This window comes from Dendropsophus ebraccatus, chromosome 8, assembly GCF_027789765.1.
Source record: "Dendropsophus ebraccatus isolate aDenEbr1 chromosome 8, aDenEbr1.pat, whole genome shotgun sequence".
NCBI lineage: Eukaryota > Metazoa > Chordata > Amphibia > Anura > Hylidae > Dendropsophus > Dendropsophus ebraccatus.
In genome coordinates, this window is record NC_091461.1 from 7,284,057 (window position 1) to 7,307,082 (window position 23,026).

General features: G+C 45.3%; 1 protein-coding gene across 1 annotated transcript in view; it reads right to left on the reverse strand.

Moving 5' to 3' along the window:
- Positions 1-2,035: 2,035 nt before the first annotated feature.
- Positions 2,036-23,026, reverse strand: part of ATRNL1 (attractin like 1) — a 356,964-nt gene continuing 335,973 nt past the window's right edge. Inside the window, exon 29 of the mRNA XM_069979719.1 lies at positions 2,036-3,227. Coding sequence (XP_069835820.1) covers positions 3,103-3,227 — 125 coding nt within the window. The 3' untranslated portion in view covers positions 2,036-3,102. The remainder of the gene's footprint in view (positions 3,228-23,026) is intronic.

Here is a 23,026-nt window from a genome sequence, read left to right on the forward strand (position 1 = left end):
ACACGATCAGTAGATTACAAGGATGCAAACCAACGCTGGAAAAAAAAGACATGTCCTAGTGCCGACCCTGATTTTTCTTTATGGATCCTCTCTTAGAAATCAATGGGATCCGCTATATTTTACGGATTATAACCTGTTTGGGATCCGTATTTCCATAAAAAAATACGGATGACTCATAGGTCATAAGGTTGGGTTTCTAAACAACCACAACCAGGAAGGAGGGACTACAGAAGCACAGGTGCTGCAAACAGAAAGAGAATGAACTAATTAAGGCTGGGTTCACACTACGTTTTTGCAATCCGTTTTTTGAAAAAAAAAATGGATGAAAAACTGATTGCAAAAAATGGATGCAACTGTGTGCATCCATTATGATCTGTTTTTCCATTGACTTTCATTATAAAAAAAAAAAATCCGTTTTTTTTTGTTTGTTTTTTTGACGGACACAAAATATGGTCAACCTCATTTTTGTGTCCATCAAAAAAAAAAAAAAACAGATCCGGTAAACGGATTGCAAAAACGTGGTGTGAACCCAGCCTAACAGAACTGTTTCACAGTAAAGCAAAGTAAAATGGCTGACAAGCGATCATGTGACTTTTTTTAGGGGTTGGAAATACTGGTGCTAGTTTTTTTTTTTTTAACCTACTTAACTAGTATTGTGCAGACAGTAAAAAAAAAAATAATAATAATTTTTTGTGGATTGTATAGGTGGATAGTGCGAGGACTCTACGGATTTGAAAACCATACTTAACGTGTGAATAAGGCCTAAGAAGTGATATGGTCAGCAAGCAGGCTTGTAATGACAGTGGTCGGGCTGCGCCTCTACTGTATCTGTAACATGGCTGATATCGATATCTACTTCTAGTCAGTGATTGGTGAGGTGGAGGGTGATCTCTTCAATGCCTGAAGGGTGGGGGCAGTATACTAACCAGAAGAGGGAAAAGTACATGTACTGTGAGCTGGTACACTTGTAGACACAGTGACCGGGGCCGGCCTGCACCTCTACTGTATCTGTAACTATGATAACTTCCAGTCTGGGAATACGGAGGAGGGAGGTGAGCTCTGCAGCACAGACAGCTGACCTTTAATCAGTTTTCTGGTGTTTTTATAACCAGTATATATTTAAGCGTTTTATTGAGCGCCCACTGGGCTGTGGCAGGGAGCACCGCACCGCACTGTACAATACGCTCCTGCTATATAAAGGTTATTATAATGGAACAGCAGCCCCACATATATCACCGTAATGATAGCGCAGCCTCGGTGGTAACTAGACACATTGTAAATGTTAAACTGACATCGTCAACATCCGCTGTAAATGAAGTTAATTAAAACACTTGGCTAAACAATAAAAGGTTCCAGAGAATGTGCTAATTACAGACAAGTCTGCACCGGAGCATCGCGGGCAGCGTACGGTGAGCTGCGGCATATCACTGGGGACCATAGACGTGATAGGAGCAGTCTACAGCAACCATCAGGATTTTAAAGAGCAACTCCGGACATAACTAGTGAGTGCAGCTCTGGAGGTGAATAGAGAATGAAACATGATGTAGTGGCAGAATTGTGAGTGTAGCTCTGGAGGATAAGACATGAGGTAACAGCAGGATAGTGAGTGCAGCTCTGGAGGTTACTGGGGCATAGGACATAACAGCAGAATAGTGAGTGCAGCTCTGGAGGTGACTGAGGTATAAGACATGATATAACAGCAGAATAGTGAGTGCAGCTCTGGAGGTGACTGAAGGATAAAAACCAGCAGACCAGTGAATACAGCTCCTAAGATCAGTGTAATAAAAGTTAAATGTAACAGAGGAAATTGTGCAGCTCCAGAAGTCATGTGACACGATGTAACTGCAGGATTTATGAGTTCAGCTCTGGGGGTATGAGCCATGCCGTATCTCCGGGTCAGTGCACGGTATACTCTCTAATAATAACAATAAATGGAAGAAGCATCAGGTGATGTATTTCTCAGTGACATTAGATGAAGTAAGAGGGATCAGACCCCAGGCCCCCTCCTCAGGTCACTTAGACACAGACACTCATAGAATGAAACGCGTTTTATTGGAACACGGTCGCATTTCTGGCAGATGGAGATTTCCTGTATATGACGCTGTTATAAACTGTACATTGTGTCCTATATATAGAATATTGTACATGTTCAGCACAACAAAGCTGAATTACAAAAGAAGAAAACACGGAAATATACGACTCTGCACCAGCGCGGCATGCATCACCGACAGAGTCTACAGAGAAGATAGCGCCCCCCCTCCCGGGGTACAAAACAGGGTCATCACATGGATTCAGAGCCTGACAACCGGGCCATGTACAAACAGTGGGCGCTGCCACCGCACAGCTGCTCCCGTGACCCTCTGTACACACAGAGCCGGGTAACCCAGCTATGTCACCTGACCACCGCGCCCGGGAGCACAGGACAATCTCTATTATTATTCATTGCGGCTGTTTATTGCACTAACCCATCCTCAACCCGAATGAAACAAAAGAAAAATATAAAAAACTTAAAAAATATATAAAAACAAAACCCAACCGGGGTCGAGTGGTCATTCCCTGTTCCTCCTCCGTCCTCTATGGTATTAAATACATTTGGGGCGTTGATTTTTGTCCCTTTTACAATAATTAAAAAAAAACAAACTCCAAAAAGTCTATTTAGTGCTTGTTCGTTCCCCTGAATCCTCCCACAGAAAACCCTTACTGGTTACGGACATGCTGCAAACTCCACATCCCGTGGACCCTAAACTCCACATGGTATTTACACGTAGGTCTAATTCGGACGCTGTCCCTTTAAATCTCTTAGCACCGGCTCCTTCCGACTCTATACTGGCGCAATTCCAAAGAGGCCAGAACGCCGGTCCTCTGCCCTGCCCCTCCCCCCGGTCCTTATCATCCCCCAGTCCGTAAGACTTTTCATGCAGTCGTTCTCCATCTTCTACGGCTCCTGGAAGGTCACGGTCACCTGCAGACATCCGAAGGATCCGCCTCGGTGATCGGATCTCGCTTCTCCTTGGAAGCCGTCAGATATTTATTACAAAAAATTTTTCAAATAAGAAAAACAAAAACGATACATTGTGACATCCCTCCAGCTCCTCAGAGGCCTCAAACACAAGTCCCTTGTCTGGTCGGAGGATGCGGCTTCCGGTTCCGAACAGATGAACTTTTGTCTTTGCAGTCCAAGGATTTTTGTTGTGATATGTCAATGAGGGCGCTGGCGATGGCGAGACCTGGAAGAAGAGGAGAAAGTACGTCAGAGGAGAACGCAAATACTTACAATAAATAGTGAGTGCAGCTCACTAGTATAATACAGGATGTAACTCAGAATCAGTAATGTATGTACACAGTGACCCCACCAGCAGAATAGTGAGTGCAGCTCTAGAGTATAATATAGGATGTAACTCAGAATCAGTAATGTATGTACACAGTGACCCCACCAGCAGAATAGTGAGTGCAGCTCTAGAGTATAATACAGGATGTAACTCAGAATCAGTAATGTAATGTATGTACACAGTGACCCCACCAGCAGAATAGTGAGTGCAGCTCTGGAGTATAATACAGAATGTTACTCCATACATCTCCCTCATCTCCACATATCATCCTGCATGTGCTCTGCTAATGATCTAACCCTAACATCTTCCATAATCAGAACTTCTCATTCCCGCCTCCAAGACTTCTCTCGTGCTGCACCAGTTCTCTGGAACGCCCTACCTAAAGACCTCTAACTCATACCCAATACTCACAGACTCATCTCTTCAGGCTCGCTTATAACGTTCCCTAAACTTGTTTCCCCTTTCTGTTGTTTTCCTCTCTATATCTCTGACGGTTCCTGCACTTTATATGTTTACTTGCAATCAGACATTGGCGTTGTTACTGGCTCATCCTGTATTTCTAACTATGTACAATGGCCGGGCCATGGACAAATAAAGCACTTATGCCTGCTGTCAACCCAAGTTCTAGTCTGTAAGCTCCAATGAGCAGGTCTTGTTCATACTTTGTATTTTTATGTTATTTTTATTTATTCTAATTATTTAACTGTGTATTATATACCTTTGTACTGTATGCATAGAAAAAGCGCTGCGGAATCTGTTGGCGCTATACAAATAAATATACTATTATTATATTATTATTACTCAGGATCAGTACAGAAATGTAATCCAGTGGTGCCTTGGATTAGGAGTATAATTCGTTCCAGGACGGCACTTGTAATCCAAATCCACTCTTAAACCAAAGCAAATTTTCCCATAAGAAATCACTGGTATTCAGACAATTTATTCCACACCCCAAAAATAATGATTTATTATTCTGAATAACATGTAAAACAAATGAAACAGACACTGAGAAACAGCAGAATCTGTGATATTATAAGTTACTGTACAGTATAGCAATCAGCATGTGGTGTATAATGTATAATAACTGCATAACCCTGATAACACAGCAGCTGGATATGTGATATATAAGTTACTGTACAGTATAGCAGCATGTGGTGTATAATGTATAGTAACTGCATAACCCTGATAACACAGCAGCTGGATATGTGATATATAAGTTACTGTACAGTATAGCAGCATGTGGTGTATAATGTATAGTAACTGTATAACCCTGATAACACAGCAGCTGGATATGTGATATATAAGTTACTGTACAGTATAGCAGCATGTGGTGTATAATGTATAGTAACTGCATAACCCTGATAACACAGCAGCAGCTGGATGTGTGATATATAAGTTACTGTACAGTATAGCAATCAGTATGTGGTATATAATGTATAGTAACTGTATAACCCTGATAACACAGCAGCACCTGGATATGTGATATATAAGTAACTGTACAGTATAGCAGCATGTGGTGTATAATGTATAGTAACTGCATAACCCTGATAACACAGCAGCTGGATATGTGATATATAAGTTACTGTACAGTATAGCAGCATGTGGTGTATAATGTATAGTAACTGTATAACCCTGATAACACAGCAGCAGCTGGATATGTGATATATAAGTTACTGTACAGTATAGCAGCATGTGGTATATAATGCATAGTAACTGTATAACCCTGATAACACAGCAGCAGCTGGATATGTGATATATAAGTTACTGTACAGTATAGCAGCATGTGGTGTATAATGTATAGTAACTGCATAACCCTGATAACACAGCAGCTGGATATGTGATATATAAGTTACTGTACAGTATAGCAGCATGTGGTGTATAATGTATAGTAACTGTATAACCCTGATAACACAGCAGCTGGATATGTGATATATAAGTTACTGTACAGTATAGCAGCATGTGGTGTATAATGTATAGTAACTGCATAACCCTGATAACACAGCAGCAGCTGGATGTGTGATATATAAGTTACTGTACAGTATAGCAATCAGTATGTGGTATATAATGTATAGTAACTGTATAACCCTGATAACACAGCAGCACCTGGATATGTGATATATAAGTAACTGTACAGTATAGCAGCATGTGGTGTATAATGTATAGTAACTGCATAACCCTGATAACACAGCAGCTGGATATGTGATATATAAGTTACTGTACAGTATAGCAGCATGTGGTGTATAATGTATAGTAACTGTATAACCCTGATAACACAGCAGCAGCTGGATATGTGATATATAAGTTACTGTACAGTATAGCAGCATGTGGTATATAATGCATAGTAACTGTATAACCCTGATAACACAGCAGCAGCTGGATATGTGATATATAAGTTACTGTACAGTATAGCAGCATGTGGTGTATAATGTATAGTAACTGCATAACCCTGATAACACAGCAGCTGGATATGTGATATATAAGTTACTGTACAGTATAGCAGCATGTGGTGTATAATGTATAGTAACTGCATAACCCTGATAACACAGCAGCTGGATATGTGATATATAAGTTACTGTACAGTAAAGCGGCATGTGGTATATAATGTATAGTAACTGTACAACCCTGATAACACAGCAGCTGGATATGTGATATATAAGTTACTTTACAGTATAGCAATCAGCATGTGGTGTATAATGTATAGTAACTGTATAACCCTGATAACACAGCAGCCGGATATGCGATATATAAGTTACTGTACAGTATAGCAGCATGTGGTGTATAATGTATAGTAACTGTATAACCCTGATAACACAGCAGCTGGATATGTGATATATACGTTACTTTACAGTATAGCAATCAGCATGTGGTGTATAATGTATAGTAACTGTATAACCCTGATAACACAGCAGCTGGATATGTGATATATAAGTTACTGTACAGTATAGCAATCAGCCTGTGGTATATAATGTAGAGTAACTGTATAACCCTGATAACACAGCAGCTGAATATGTGATATATAAGTAACTGTACAGTATAGCAGCATGTGGTATATAATGTATAGTAACTGTATAACCCTGATAACACAGCAGCAGCGGGATATGTGATATATAAGTTACTGTACAGTATAGAAATCAGCATGTGGTGTATAATGTATAGTAACTGCATAACCCTGATAACACAGCAGCTGGATATGTGATATATAAGTTACTGTACAGTATAGCAGCATGTGGTGTATAATGTATAGTAACTGTAAACCCTGATAACACAGCAGCAGCTGGATATGTGATATATGTTACTGTACAGTATAGCAATCAGCATGTGGTGTATAATGTATAGTAACTGTATAACCCTGATAACACAGCAGCAGCTGGATATGTGATATATAAGTTACTGTACAGTATAGCAGCATGTGGTATATAATGTATAGTAACTGTATAACCCTGATAACACAGCAGCAGCTGGATATGTGATATATAAGTTATTGTACAGTATAGCAGCATGTGGTATATAATGTATAGTAACTGTATAACCCTGATAAAACAGCAGCAGCTGGATATGTGATATATAAGTTATTGTACAGTATAGCAGCATGTGGTATATAATGTATAGTAACTGTATAACCCTGATAACACAGCAGCAGCTGGATATGTGATATATAAGTTACTCTACAGTATAGCAGCATGTGGAGTATAATGTATAGTAACTGTATAACCCTGATAACACAGCAGCTGGATATGTGATATATGTTACTGTACAGTATAGCATTCAGCATGTGGTGTATAATGTATAGTAACTGTATAACCCTGATAACACAGCAGCTGGATATGTGATATATGTTACTGTACAGTATAGCATTCAGCATGTGGTGTATAATGTATAGTAACTGCATAACCCTGATAACACAGCAGCAGCTGGATATGTGATATATAAGTTACTGTACAGTATAGCAGCATGTGGTATATATTGTATAGTAACTGTATAACCCTGATAACACAGCAGCTGGATATGTGATTATATAAGTTACTGTACAGTATAGCAATCAGCATGTGGAGTATAATGTATAGTAACTGTATAACCCTGATAACACAGCAGCAGTTTGTAGATACAGGAAGGAGCTGCAGATCCCCATAATGCAGTAGCGTAGTACAACAGGCTAGAATAGGGAAGCAAGGCTGCTGTCAGAGGTCTGTGTGGTCACATGACAGCAATAGGTAAGGGGCATGTGTTCAGCATGGACCAATCAGGAAGTGACAAAGAGCTGTGCAGGAGGACAGTGACAGAAACTTTTCTATACAGCAGTGTGAATGGCTGAGTTAAAGTGCAGGCGCATTATAGCAGCAGTGTGTATAGCTGAGTGTGAGTGCAGGCGCATTATAGCAGGAATAGAGAGGATGGGAGGAAGTGGATTTGCTATGATTTGGAAGGTGAGGACCCCCGCTATGCAGACCATGCCCCTCTCCCACTCCTCCTCCCACCCAGTACAGGGAGCCCAAAGCAATGCTCTTAATCCAAGTTACAATTTTGAAAAACTGTGATCTCTTCTTGCAAAAAAGCTCTTAAACCAAGTTACTCCTAAACCAAGGTACCACTATAATTTTCTTGAAGACTGTCCACCCCCCCCCCCCCCCACACACACACACACTAAACAGTAACCAGCAGAGATATATGTAACACAATAATCGTCTCCTCACCACGTCTGCAGATTGTACAGGTGCACAGAAACATGAGATAACTATGATATAATACACAAGTACTGTATAAGGCTATGTTCACACTACCTAAAAAACACGGCCGTATTTCATAACAACGGCCGTTATTTGCAATGTAACAGCCGTGGTTTGCGCAAACACAGCCGTTATGAAATACGGCCTTGTTAGTGTGAACCCGACCTAAGGGTGCGTTTACACAGAGATTTATCTGACAGTTTCTTGAAGCCAAAGCCAGGAACAGACTATAAACAGAGAACAGGTCATAAAGGAAAGCCTCCTCTATTCAAATCCATTCCTGCCTTTGGCTTCAGAAATCTGTCAGATAAATCTCTCTGTGTAAACGCTAATTAAATGTCCCTATACACCTATTACACTGAACGATTATCAGCCTTAGGGTCCTATTACACTGAGCGATTTTTTAACGATTAACTACTAACGATAAACGATTGCGAACGTTAGTTACGATCCTTACTATGATCGTTATTGCGATTGTACTATGATCATTTCCTCCTTCTGATTAGTGAAAAAACGCGAAACTTGAGCGAATGTGGAATTACAGCGAACGATTAACAATAATTTTAGGTTCAGATCTAAATAAACGATCAACGACATACGAACGATTTTTTGATCGTTGCCTGCAATTACACAGAGCGATTATCGTTTAAATTTGAATGATTTAACGATTTTTCACATGGTAATCATCCCGTGTAATAGGGCCCTTACTTGTTTGATTACCGGCTGTTCAGGACATGCACAATGTCAGCTGATCATGGTCTTTTAAGATGTTGAGATGATGTGTGATGGTGCTGACTGTGTGCAGTGAGTTGGTCTGTGTAATAGGAGTGGTGGCAACCAAACCACTGCTAACTTCAATGGGCTGCCCAAACGATGTAAGGATTGTTCGGGCAGCCCTTTCCACTGCTCCCTGCTCGCTATCTGTGCGTGTAATACCATAGATCCGGCAGGCACAGGCACATTGGGTTAAGTAATACCCGGCTATCAGTTTTTAGGTCCAGCTATCTTTTGGTTTGTTAAAATCTTACAGCTTTATTGATAATGACTTCCATTTTACGTTAAGAGTTAAGTGGGGTAGACATTGATTTTTAGACACAAAATACCAACTTAATTGTGTCTGTACAATGTAACATAACTGCATAAGCTGACTGTGCAGGGGAATCGATGAACAGCGTAACCCGACTGTGCAGGATAAGCAATGTACAATGTAACTTGACTGTGCAGGATAAGCAATGTACAATGTAACCCGACTGTGCAGGGGAATCGATGAACAGTGTAACCCGACTGTGCAGGGGAATCGATGTACAATGTAACCCGACTGTGCAGGATAAGCAGTGTACAATGTAACCCGACTGTGCAGGATAAGCAGTGTACAATGTAACCTGACCGCACCTGTAAAACAGAATTCATCCACAATGGAGATCAGTACTATCCCAGCTCTGGACTTAAGAATCAATTCCCCTTTAAATGCTGCAAGTGCTGATGATTTAGAGCTGCTAATGGTGAATTCGACAGGGACTCTTCAGTCTCTGCATGTCTGTTATGTAACAGGACACCCCTCTAGGTCATGCCCTTCACCCTGTGTGTCCCGGCTCCCCCATACTTGGTGCAGCACATACCCACAGCTAAACAGTGATATCTAGAGAGCAGATAGAAGGGGGAGCGTTGGCGGGTTGTAGTTTTTGCACTGCACCAAAGCAAGGAGCTGTTTCCCAAAAAACAAAAATAAACTCTTTACTATACACATGCCATGACACGGTTGTTTTTGTTGTTATATTGTGTTGATATGTTATACGTAAAGCCAGCCAGACTCAGGGGCTAGATAAACGGTTTGCAATGCTGAAGGCTGCGAGGGCATGATGGAAGTTGTAGTTTTGCAACACCTACAAAGTCCGAGGCTGGGAATCAGCGGGTTACATGATTGCTGACGGAAAGCGTGTGGCGCATAATCATCAGAAAGAAAAATGGCGCAGTGCGGTGATAAATATGGCGGATGTATTATTCTTATTATGAATGTACATTTTCTCTTGATACACGAGCCGGCGGTGTAATCGATGAGAGCAGAGGCCGGCAGGAGGCGAGCGGCGGCCCCTAATCATCCTGTCACCGCGTTCTGATGGAAAAGTGACAAATGTAACATCCAGGTCACAAACCCATTTCTTTTATAATTTGTGTGACCGGCCGGAGAGATAGCGCTTCACGTGATGGACGTGTATGGAAAGCTGGGTGACAACCCCGCATAAGAGCTGCTGCACAATCCGGCATTTGAACAAACCCCGGAGGCAGATTTGACGTTTAGGTCTCCAGGAAAGCTGGGTTACCAGTGATGAGGAGGAGCCATGGCTGCGCTCAGACATGGCGGCGGCTGCGTCTCCATCATGGGCTCAGATGCATGCAGCAGATGATGAGATTCGATCTCGCGGCGAGGGCGGTTCCGATTTCGTGTGCTTTTAGCCTCACGTGTAACACGATCTCCCAAGTTCTACAAAGCCCGAGACTAATTAAGGAGAAGGAGACAATAAAATTGCCATTGATTAATTGGCCTCGGCGGGCCGTGCGGCGGGCTCACATGACGCTGCGCTCAGAGGGGACTCGCCCTCCGTTTATGAGGCACAAAGCAATTTCTCTCATCATTAAAGCTGGAAATGAAAAGCCGCATGCAGCCGCCGCCACCACTGCCGCGTCCTCTTACTTCGCTGACTCTTCTGTAGGCAAAAAACAAAAGGAATAAAAATCACGTAATCGCAGACTCTTCCAGAACGACGCCCGTCTGCCATAGAACTAAACGTCGCGTCTATCTGGAATATATAGTCCTCATGTTACCCCGAGAGGCCACAATTCTGTTACTGGAGACAGTCGGCAAGCTTGAGCCCTAGTCTGCGTAAATATAATGCGCTGCTGATTATAATGTTCTGTACAGAAGTTATAAACTCCGGATTGTTGACATGTTCTGCAGCGTCACGCCGAGCAACGTTTTTTTTTTTTTTTTTTTTAAACTCCTCCTTTGTTTCGCCTTAATGGAAATTGAACGTTTTCAGCCGCCGCTCAAACACTAAGAGCCTAATCATAAAATTACTGGTGTGTGGTTCGGGCGGGAGGCCGCGCAATTAATAAACGAAATCATAAAATACAACATTGCGACGGCGGGGTGGAACAAACAATCGGAGATGAGACCGGGAGGAGGTAGGATCCGCCGCACAAAGGGTTAATCCCTCTAAACAATGACTGAGCCGGCAGCCGGTCTCCTCTGCGTGCTGTGAGGATACATACAGGTTATTGCTCTCTGTTGTCAGCCACTCGGTGTACTGAGGTGACTAGTGTAAGGCAAAGGTGCCCACATGATCCCTACATTACACTGTACAGTATTTGCAGTCCTGTAATTTAACACTGGATTGCTGGTGTTGGTAGTTCCCCGGATGTTCGGCAGATCCCAGTGATAAACATCTCAATCTGTGTCACCGCAGGAGAGGAGAGAATTACATTATTTGGGCATGAAATGCGTTAGTTCAGCAGCAATGCCACCTGCTCCGTGACTCCTGTCTGATCACAGAGGAAAGAAGAACAACAATCCTGCGCCTCAAACCCCCTGCAGAGGTGAAGAAATCGCCTACAAAAGACGTGCGCAGACTGGGGTCCCGTCACAAACCGCAGTATACACCCCACCACCACCATATTGTTGGCAGTAAAGAGAACTGCAATGTGAACATCATGTTCTTCTTCTTTTACTGACCTAAGTTATACCCAGAGCTGCACTCACTATTCTGCTGGTGGAGTCACTGTGTACATACATTACTGATCCTGAGTTACATCCTGTATTATACTCCAGAGCTGCACTCACTATTCTGCTGGTGGGGTCACTGTGTACATACATTACATTACTGATCCTGAGTTACATCCTGTATTATACTCCAGAGCTGCACTCACTATTCTGCTGGTGGAGTCACTGTGTACATACATTACTGATCCTGAGTTACATCCTGTATTATACTCCAGAGCGGCACTCACAATTCTTGCTCTAGTTATTTGTATTCCCATAGCTTGCTGACTGTTCCCAGTTAGCTGAATGGTGAGTGCAGCTCTGGAGTCCAATCATGTTATGTTTTCTTGTATAATGGATTATGTAATTCGTATAGATGATACAGATCGTTCCTCTGGAGTTCACACGCCGGACCTGACAACGCGGCACTTTGTGTTATTATTAATGGAAAGTAACCGCAAGATATTTCATGGAGATTATAACCGGGGGAGGGGGTCACATAGTTGACTCCATTCATTTCTCTGCACAATAAGAAGCTTTTCTTATAGAATCTGTGATCTCATCTCACGAGACCCAGAACAGGAAACGAGAAGCAATGCCGCGCGGGCCGCCGACTCCAGTCCTGCACCGATAATCGGCAACTACAATGTAACCCGGCCACGCCCTCCACAATGTCACATCAACAATGGTCCTCGCCACACGGGGGCAAAGGAAGTTTTTTTTTTTTCCGCTTTAGTTGCTATAGAAACTTGCAGAAAGTAAGCGGCGGACGACTAGTCAGTAAAGGTTAATTGAAGTATAATTACCGGGTTCCGTCTCTGGAAAAGCTGCTAGTGCGCCGAACACCATCACCTGTAATTCTGCCCGTCAATCACAGAAGATATGGAATAAAAGCAAACTCTAGAGGACGAACCCTCGAAATTATACCGATACCCATACAACCCCCACCTCCATGGTAACACCGCATCCCTCTCCAAACTCACTGATCAATCTACAGGTTAATATCTACTGATACCAAGCTGTATGCTCTAGTCACTTCCAAAGCTGCATTTACAGTCCTGCTGGTTTTCTGCTAGCTCTTAGGTGGCAGCTCTTCATCGCTGTCTACTGCTCCCCACTGGTTCATTGCCTGTCCAGAGATGTGGTAGATGTAGAGTTTACCCCATCACTGTACAATATAAACCAGAGCAGGTTCGTAGTGTAATAATCTGCAGGTTAGGACAGAGCGATGATCTGCAGATTTGTAATTGTAATAATCTGCAGGATATGTTACTATGTATCTGTCAGGAGGTAGAAGGGACAGAGCGATGTCCTGCAGATCTGGTGTGATAACCTGCAGCAGACTATTTGAGATGATGCTGTATGAATGCTTCCTCCTCTCCTATGTTCCCGGTAATCACATGATGAGTCTTGCACATCCCTTGTCTGGGGGCTTTCCATGTAGCGCACCACTCACCATACATTAGTGCAGGTAATGGGCAGTCAGCCAGTTACACATTACACATGAAGGAGAGCTGGAAAGCGTTCCCCCTGTACAGCTCTTTGCTGTACATTCATCCTGGCTGCAGTGCTAGATAGCTCTGCGGGGGCGGGGCTAAAATTGCAGTGGAAGTGGATTGGAGACGTTTTCTTTGGACTTCATGGCTCACAAATACTGGTGGATTGTTACAGGGCCCCTTGTCTGTATCCGCTCTTAAGGTGCGTTCACTCAGCGGAAACCAGGCAGATAACCCACCGCGGATTCCTCCGCTCGACCCAGCGGGCATCTCAGCCCATGCTACAGACTCCATTCTATGGTTAGGCCAATTCCGACGTCCACCCATGTGACATGTTAATTCTTTAGGCAGACGCCGGAATCCGCCCGACAATAGAATGGAGTCTATGGAGTTATTCGCCCGGATTCCATAGTATGAGCGCACCTTTACAGCTGTATCCTATCTAGACAATCACCAGCCTGGATTCTAGACTGATACGTTTTACCTACACTGACACATTGTAACAATCTGCAGCTGTGTGAGGAGGACCAGGTCTTTAGCCCCCAGTGTCCCCGTTCAGCAACAGCAAGCAGAGACCTTACAAATGCTGAAGAGTTTATCAGAGAAAGTTGCAGATTTCTTTTATTCTTCAATGACAGAAGATGTCGGGGTCTCGGCAGTCTCGTCCCTCCCTCATGTTTGCGTTAACGACAAGGTAAAGGCTTTTATATCCAGTCCTGAAACCTCGGTGATGAGACTGTGATGGTTCCCAGCGCTGGAGATGATAAATCTTATTGTGAGTTTATTACACTGCAGCAATCAGAGGTTTTATACGCGTCGTATAAAGGTAAGCCGCTCTGTCATTGATCCCGGCTGCGCCACCATCATGGCGGCTGGCAATGTATGTCTATAGGCAGCAGGGACGGGCGCGATCCCTGCATATAGTGCGAGTTACAGCCACGGTGTAATGACTTATTGAAGCCCGCAAGCTCTGCTGTCTGCGCAGCGAACGCCCCGGCCTCCTCCACACTGCCTGCTCTACAAGTTTATTGCCAACATCTGGAGAGCTGACAACGTCTTTACACACTTTCAAAAGGCATAAAAAATAAAGTGCACATTTGTCTTCTGAGCCTCATTTCCAATGCAGGTAGCTTTTATGTGACTTATAAAGAAAGAAATAGATAATGGATGAGTCTCTCCGGTGCCCCCTCCCCCCTAATATAATATATTTGCAGCAGAGCAGAAATGGCTTTTACTGGCCTGCAGTTACAGGGGGGCACCTGCAGGGGGCACTCTTAGCCGATCCCTGACGGGCTATAGCTTTTTCCCCTGTAAGTGTGATACTGATGATATAATCTACGTTGTATACTGGGCTCCAACATTTGACTAATACTTAATAGTTTGTTTTATAAACTTTGCTCCGCAGGGGAGGGGCCTGAAAAGAGGATGATGCTTACACTGGATGAAATACAAGCGGCAGAATAGAAATTATATATTGTCCTTTTATTTCACTGCAGTTACAGGGAGGTTCCTGAAGGGGGCACTCATAGCAGATTCCTTAATGTCTATAGCTTTACATGGCTCCAACAAGTAGTGCATGCTTAGGCTTCTTTCATAACTTTTTATTTGCCCTGCAGGGGAGGAGCCTGAAAATTAGCTGATTCTTTACAGTGCTGCCCCTCTATAAGATCATTTATAAGCAGCTGGTTTGTTTGTTTAACCTTGCCCTTATCTCCGCAGGGGCGTATCCTGAGAAGAGCAGGATTCATGATAGTGCTTGTGTGATACTCATGTATACAAGACTTTGATTGGTTTAAATGAGAGAGGCACACAGGATTGGGGGGGAGGGCACAGCAAGGATCAAATTGGGGTCATTGGTATGGTGCCGGATTTTTTTTTTTATTTCTTGTGACCATTGGGCCAGTTCTAGACCTCTTTGCTTCTTTTGTAGAAGAGAGGCATAGTTTCTCACCAGCTATTATCAAAGGGGATGTGACCGACTCTTTAAGGACCCCATAGCAACTTTATGGTCGGACACTACAGAAACCCTGCAAACCCTTGTTTGGAAGTCCAAGGATCGATTTAAAGATAAAACAAGCCTACCCACTGAGCTCCTCTGGGGAGGAGACAATTTTCAGAAGAATAGATGGTAGTTTGTATTGTTCCCTTGCCTGACTCTCTTGTCATAATGGATTAAATACCTGGCACCAGAAAACTTTTAATGTGTCTTAAGTATTTTTTGGAGACGGCATGGTCTATTGCCCCACTCTGTGTCAGTAAGAAAGGACGTGCCCCATAGACTTCCATTATGAGTCGGGAGAGGTATGTGCTAAGCACGTCTATTCCTGGTCCATAGCTTGGTAACACTTGGCTCATAAGACTGCTTGTTGGTTCTTCAGGGGTGGAGCCTTATAAGAGGGAGGGGCAATAATCTGGAAGCCCTGAGCTCCCACATTATAATTACATTTGGAGGCAGAATATTGACCAGTTTGTCATCAATTTACTAAGAATTAGTCAAGCGAAGTATGTTTAATCTATACATTTGCGGATGACATCACTAAGACACAAGGTCCCAGAAGCCATGTGACTACAGCTACCCATGATATAATCGGTGGAGCGCAGCGTGTCTCTTATCCATATGGCGGCCGCTTCACCAAAACCCTCATCACCAGTGTGAAATTGGGACCCGAGGCTCAGGTGGTGGATTCTGCACGGAGGCAGCTGGGAAGAAGGATGATGGGATACGCCGCTGCTCCGGTCCTAATAGGACATTCGCCAAGGTGGTTAATTGGAAAGGCCTGGAATTATTTCATGCATGTTCCCTAGACATGGCAGCTCCATAAGCACCGACTACAATGGACGGCGTGTAATCGCAGAATGGACGGTGGCAGCTGATCCCTAATAAAGAACAATGGGTAAATGACAGCAGAGAGCAGCCTATCACTTATAGTATTCGAGATCGGAAGGTCATAGTAAGGTCACAATAACAAGAACGCTGGAGAGGAATCTCATCCTGCAGAGTATCTCAGCCTGCAGTGTCTCCTCCTGCAGAGCATCTCATCCTGGGCTACCTTTCAGCCTGCAGGGTCTCCTCTTTTCATTCTGTACTGTATCTCATCCTGCAGATTTTGTCATCCTGCACTGAATCTGATGGAGGAGCAAAGTCCACAATATCTGCAGGCGACCTGAAGTCCCAATCCTTAAATCCCTTCTTATTATTCTATTTCCATTTTACACCTGATCCGGGAAAAGTCAGGTTGTCATTGTAATGATTATGTATGGCTGCTCAGGGTCCTTAAAAAGCTGGGTGAGAAGGAGAGCAATTTTTCACAAGCACAAGACTGCAGGTGGCCTCCAGTTTGTATAGTAGAGCTGTAGTATAGATACTGCAGAGCTCGGTGCACCCCTCTTTTCAGAGGTTCTGACTGGACCCCAGGGAGAAGGTTAATAGTGCTTATAGATATCCCCTATATATTTCTATGAGGTCAGGTGACAACTCGTAACATTATATAGTCCAGAGGGAGCAGTAAAGTCTGGATGAGGGCAGAGCGGTACTCACTGACTCGTCAAGGAATAGACTTTATGAGCAATAAATATCGGGGGCCCGGACACCATAAACCCTGGGAAAAGCGGACACAGCCTATTCTACGGGACCGTGGCATGTGCTGCGTGGAAATTACCCTTAAAGGGGTATAGAGAAAATAATAAAGCAGCTATGTTTACCTCTCTGCGCTCTCCCGGTGTCCTCCTTCTGGTCTCCGGGCCCCCGGCTGAATGATCCTGCCTCCACTTCTGGGGAGACTCGTCTCAGTGGTGACAGATCGCTCGGCCAATCAGTGACTGAGATGGGATAGCGACGTGGCCAGTGATTGGCTGAGCGGTCTGTCAGAAGTGGAGGCGGGATGATTCATCTGAGGACACCAGGGGAGTGCGGAGAGGTAAGCATAGCTTCTTTATTGTTCTCTATATACTTGCAACAGTATATAAAAACTTACCAAGTGGATAAACCTCTTCAAGGTTGACACTGCAATTTTTAGTGAGTTTTAGGTTGCAGTTTGGGTTCACCATCCCCGCTATAGATGTTTACAAGAGCCATTCACATCAGTGTAATACATGGGATCTGGTAACAGCCCCTATAATGGATAATGAGCGCAGTGATTGCCAGCTCTTCTGACCAGATATCATGTCCTTCTCCTTTAAATCTCCTCCTGTTTACATTGAGACTAGCGGCTGTGACTGCTCCAGAGACAACAGCGGCGGCTTTAGATGCGCGGGAGGGATCAGTGTTTATAATAATCGTCGTCTCACAATCCCAGATCCTTCAAGTCAAAATAAACTCCTGCATTATTCCCTTTGAAATCACAAATCCACAGTGAGAGCCGAGACGTGAGGGAGAGAGAGCAGAGATAGGAGAGAGAATGAGACATGCAAGGAAGGAAGCAAGTTACATAGTTAATACGGTTAAAAAAGACACATGTCCATCAAGTTCAACCAAGGAGGGGATGGATACAGGGAAGGGGGAGGGGTGATGGGTTCTATACATACAGGGAAGGCGGAGGGATGATGGGTTCTATACAGGGAAGGGATAATAGGTTCTATACATACAGGGAAGGGGGAGGGATAATGGGTTCTATACATACAGGGAAGGCGGAGGGATGATGGGTTCTATACAGGGAAGGGGGAGGGATGATGGGTTCTATACAGGGAAGGGGGAGGGATGATGGGTTCTATACAGGGAAGGGGGAGGGATGATAGGTTCTATACATACAGGGAAGGGGGAGAGATGATGGGTTCTATACAGGGAAGGGGGAGGGATGATGGGTTCTATACAGGGAAGGGGGAGGGATGATGGGTTCTATACAGGGAAGGGGGAGGGATGATAGGTTCTATACATACAGGGATGGGGGAGGGATGATGGGTTCTATACATACAGGGATGATAGGTTCTATACATACAGGGATGATAGGTTCTATACATACAGGGAAGGGACAGGGATGATGGGTTCTATACATACAGGGAAGGGGAGGGATGATGGGTTCTATACAGGGAAAGGGGAGGGATGATACATACAGGGAAGGGGGAGGGATGATGGGTTCTATACATACAGGGAAGGGGAGGGATGATGGGTTCTATACAGGGAAGGGGGAGGGATGATACATACAGGGAAGGGGGAGGGATGATGGGTTCTATACAGGGAAGGGGGAGGGATAATAGGTTCTATACATACAGGGAAGGGGGAGGGATGATAGGTTCTATACATACAGGGAAGGGGGAGGGATGATAGGTTCTATACATACAGGGAAGGGGGAGGGATGATACATACAGGGAAGGGGGAGGGATGATAGGTTCTATACATACAGGGAAGGGGGAGGGATGATGGGTTCTATACATACAGGGAAGGGGGAGGGATGATAGGTTCTATACAGGGAAGGGGGAGGGATGATAGGTTCTATACATACAGGGAAGGGGGAGGGATGATAGGTTCTATACAGGGAAGGGACAGGGATGATAGGTTCTATACATACAGGGAAGGGACAGGGATGATGGGTTCTATACATACAGGGAAGGGGGAGGGATGATGGGTTCTATACAGGGAAGGGGGAGGGATGATGGGTTCTATACATACAGGGAAGGGACAGGGATGATAGGTTCTATACATACAGGGAAGGGACAGGGATGATGGGTTCTATACATACAGGGAAGGGGGAGGGATGATGGGTTCTATACAGGGAAGGGGGAGGGATGATGGGTTCTATACATACAGGGAAGGGGGAGGGATGATAGGTTCTATACATACAGGGAAGGGGGAGGGATGATGGGTTCTATACAGGGAAAGGGGAGGGATAATAGGTTCTATACATACAGGGAAGGGGGAGGGATGATGGGTTCTATACAGGGAAGGGGGAGGGATGATAGGTTCTATACATACAGGGAAGGGGGAGGGATGATACATACAGGGAAGGGGGAGGGATGATGGGTTCTATACAGGGAAGGGGGAGGGATGATAGGTTCTATACATACAGGGAAGGGGGAGGGATGATAGGTTCTATACATACAGGGAAGGGGGAGGGATGATAGGTTCTATACATACAGGGAAGGGGGAGGGATGATGGGTTCTATACATACAGGGAAGGGGGAGGGATGATGGGTTCTATACAGGGAAGGGGGAGGGATGATGGGTTCTATACATACAGGGAAGGGGGAGGGATGATGGGTTCTATACAGGGAAGGGGGAGGGATGATAGGTTCTATACATACAGGGAAGGGGGAGGGATGATAGGTTCTATACATACAGGGAAGGGGGAGGGATGATAGGTTCTATACATACAGGGAAGGGGGAGGGATGATGGGTTCTATACATACAGGGAAGGGGGAGGGATGATGGGTTCTATACAGGGAAGGGGGAGGGATGATGGGTTCTATACATACAGGGAAGGGGGAGTGGTGATAGGTTCTATACATACAGGGAAGGGGGAGGGATGATAGGTTCTATACATACAGGGAAGGGGGAGGGATGATGGGTTCTATACATACAGGGAAGGGGGAGGGATGATGGGTTCTATACATACAGGGAAGGGGGAGGGATGATGGGTTCTATACATACAGGGAAGGGGGAGGGATGATAGGGTCTATACATGATAAGTTCTATACAAGTGAACCAGACTTGTGAGAGAGGAGAGAATGGGAGAGCGAACAAGAAGTGCAAGAGGAGGAGAGGGTGAGCGAAAGAAGAGAACAAGAAGAAATAGACAATAGAATGTGAGAGTGAGTGAAGAAAACTGAGACATGCAAGAGGGAATAGCGAGAAGAGAGTTGAGATGTGCAGGAAAGAGTGAGCAAAAGAGAGAGCGGAAGGGAGAAAGGGAAAAGAGGACAGAAGTGCTGCCACTTCTGTCACTGCAAAACGGACACAGCTTGGGGGTTCTGGGCAGATTCAACTGGGGGGAAGGGGAGCACAAACGGAATCTAATCTTTACTAAACCCCTCCTCCAAACCCCCCTCATAATCCTCCTACACCCCTCATCCTCCTCCTTCACCCTATCCTCCTCCTACACCCCAATCATCCTCTTCTTTCACCCCTAATCATCCTCCTACACCCCTCCTCCTCCTTCACCACTCATGATCCTCCTACACCTTCACCCCCATAATCCTCTTACACCCTCTTCCTCCTTCACCGCTCCTCATCCTTCTACATCCCTTCTCTTGCTTCTACACCCCTCATTCTCCTCCTCTTCCTTTACACCTCATCATCCTCCACCTCCGCGGGGGAGTCACCGTGGTGAAGTAGGGGTGACCCGGTAGAGCTGGGGTGACCCAGTGAAGCCGTAGAGGTGGGGTGATGCGGGGGAGTGACTGCGGTGGAGGTGTGGTTACCCGGTAGAGATGGGGTGATCTGGGGATACAGTAGAGGTGGGGTGACCTGGGGTGAGCGTTGGAGGAGAGGTCCCTCTTTACCCTGCATTATGAGAGCTGCGGGTGAATATGGAGTCACATGAGTGGCGGTATAATTGTAGATTACCAGTCACCGCCTCATGTACCTAGAAATTATCTAGTAAAGAGCGGAGCGCAGCACGGGGCCCCCCGCCGGGCCCCGGCCACCAACCTCCCTTTGTATTTCTGAAGTGTTTTCCTTGAAATTAATTAAAGTTCTATAGCAGAGTCATTATAAGCGCAGGCGGTCGGGGCGGCTGCCACTCACCCTCTGCTGCCAGGTCACTGCGAGCCGGCGCACAATTCAGTCAGAGGAAGGGAGGAACACCACAACTGGGGGAGAGGGGGCATATAGCATCAGCTGTGACACCTCTGTGAGTATATACCAGAGGTGAGGAAAAACAACAATTTCCTTGATACCTGTGCAGCCAAAGCCATATCTTTTTCAACAGCTGGAGGGCCGTAGGTTGGTCACCACTGGTACATAGCCTCCATTGTGGCCCCTCGGTAGGTATATAGCATCTGCTCTGGCCCCTCGATAGGTATATAGCATCCGCTCTGGCCCCTCGATAGGTATATAGCATCCGCTCTGGCCCCTCGGTAGGTATATAGCATCCACTCTGGCCCCTCTATAGGTATACAGCATCCGCTCTGGCCCCTCTGTATGTATACAGCATCCACTCTGGCCCCTCTGTAGGTATATAGCATCCGCTCTGGCCCCTCGGTAGGTATATAGCATCCGCTCTGGCCCCTCGATAGGTATATAGCATCCACTCTGGCCCCTCTATAGGTATACAGCATCCGCTCTGGCCCCTCTGTATGTATACAGCATCCACTCTGGCCCCTCTGTAGGTATATAGCATCCGCTCTGGCCCCTCGGTAGGTATATAGCATCCACTCTGGCCCCTCGGTAGGTATATAGCATCCGCTCTGGCCCCTCGGTAGGTATACAGCATCCGCTGTGGCCCCTCTGTATGTATACAGCATCCACTCTGGCCCCTCTGTAGGTATACAGCATCCGCTCTGGCCCCTCGGTAGGTATATAGCATCCGCTCTGGCCCCTCTGTAGGTATACAGCATCCGCTCTGGCCCCTCTGTATGTATACAGCATCCACTCTGGCCCCTCTGTAGGTATACAGCATCCGCTCTGGCCCCTCTGTAGGTATATAGCATCTGCTCTGGCCCCTCTGTAGGTATATAGCACCAGTATACATGACTAGTTATACTATTACATTGCGTCACATGACTTGCGCTCCCATAACTCCTCTGCATCGTGTAGCAGAGCTGCCAACAGACGGGCCAGATTCTGCGTCCTCCCATAACTCATCATCCTTTGTTGCGTCTCTATATAGACAGATGGACGTCACCACGAGCAGCAACATAATGAATCTGCGCAAATCTTCTGCCAGGCGGCTAAAAACTCCACTCTATCGTATCCCATCCTGGTAAAGCTGGGTGACAACCAATATGGCTGCTGTAACTACCCACGGGGGGTGCAGCTTTCCCCCGAATAGCGGATCTGCCCAGTAACACGGATTCTGATGTCCACCTCCCCCTGGCTGTTTCTTTCTGATTTCGGTTGCGTAATGTGAGGTCACCGCCGTCCGGCCATAACCGTGTTGCGGGCGCCGCTCCAGCCTTCATTACCATAACAGCTTCATTGAATTTATCGTTTCTTCCCTCGTTTCATGATAACGGCCATTAATTTCTATTAAGTCGCTGTTTCCTGTCAGGACGTTCTGGAAGCCGAACGATTTATCGCGTGTTCCCGGTAAAATGACAGGATCCGAGCGCTGAACTCACATTAACCCCTTACATGGAGGCCGAGGAGAGGGGCCACGTGTGACACAAAACTACGACTCCCAGCATGCACAGACATAGCGGCTACATAGTGACATGTGACCCTCCGGCTGTTGCAGCTAGGCATGCTGGGAGTTGTAGTTTTACAGCAGGAGTGTGAGTGTTATCAGTAGAATGGGAGTGTCCCCCGGGGTCAGGTCCCTTACTGTCAGGGGGCGGCGATTAGATTCCCCCCCTATACCGTAAATGAAGCACAATGTCTTCAGAAAAAACGTGAATTACCCCGATCCACACAGCGAAAATTCCCAAAACCAGCAGATATGACTGAAATAATGTAACACTGTGGCCATCATGTAAGCAGTGTAGACAATGCTCTGTGAGCTCTACAGCCTGGACCCCAGACTGATACATTGTACATAGCTAGTCCTGCTCTCAGCTGTATCCAGTGTAGACAACGCTCTGTGAGCTCTATAGCCTGGACCCCAGACTGATACATTGTACATAGCTAGT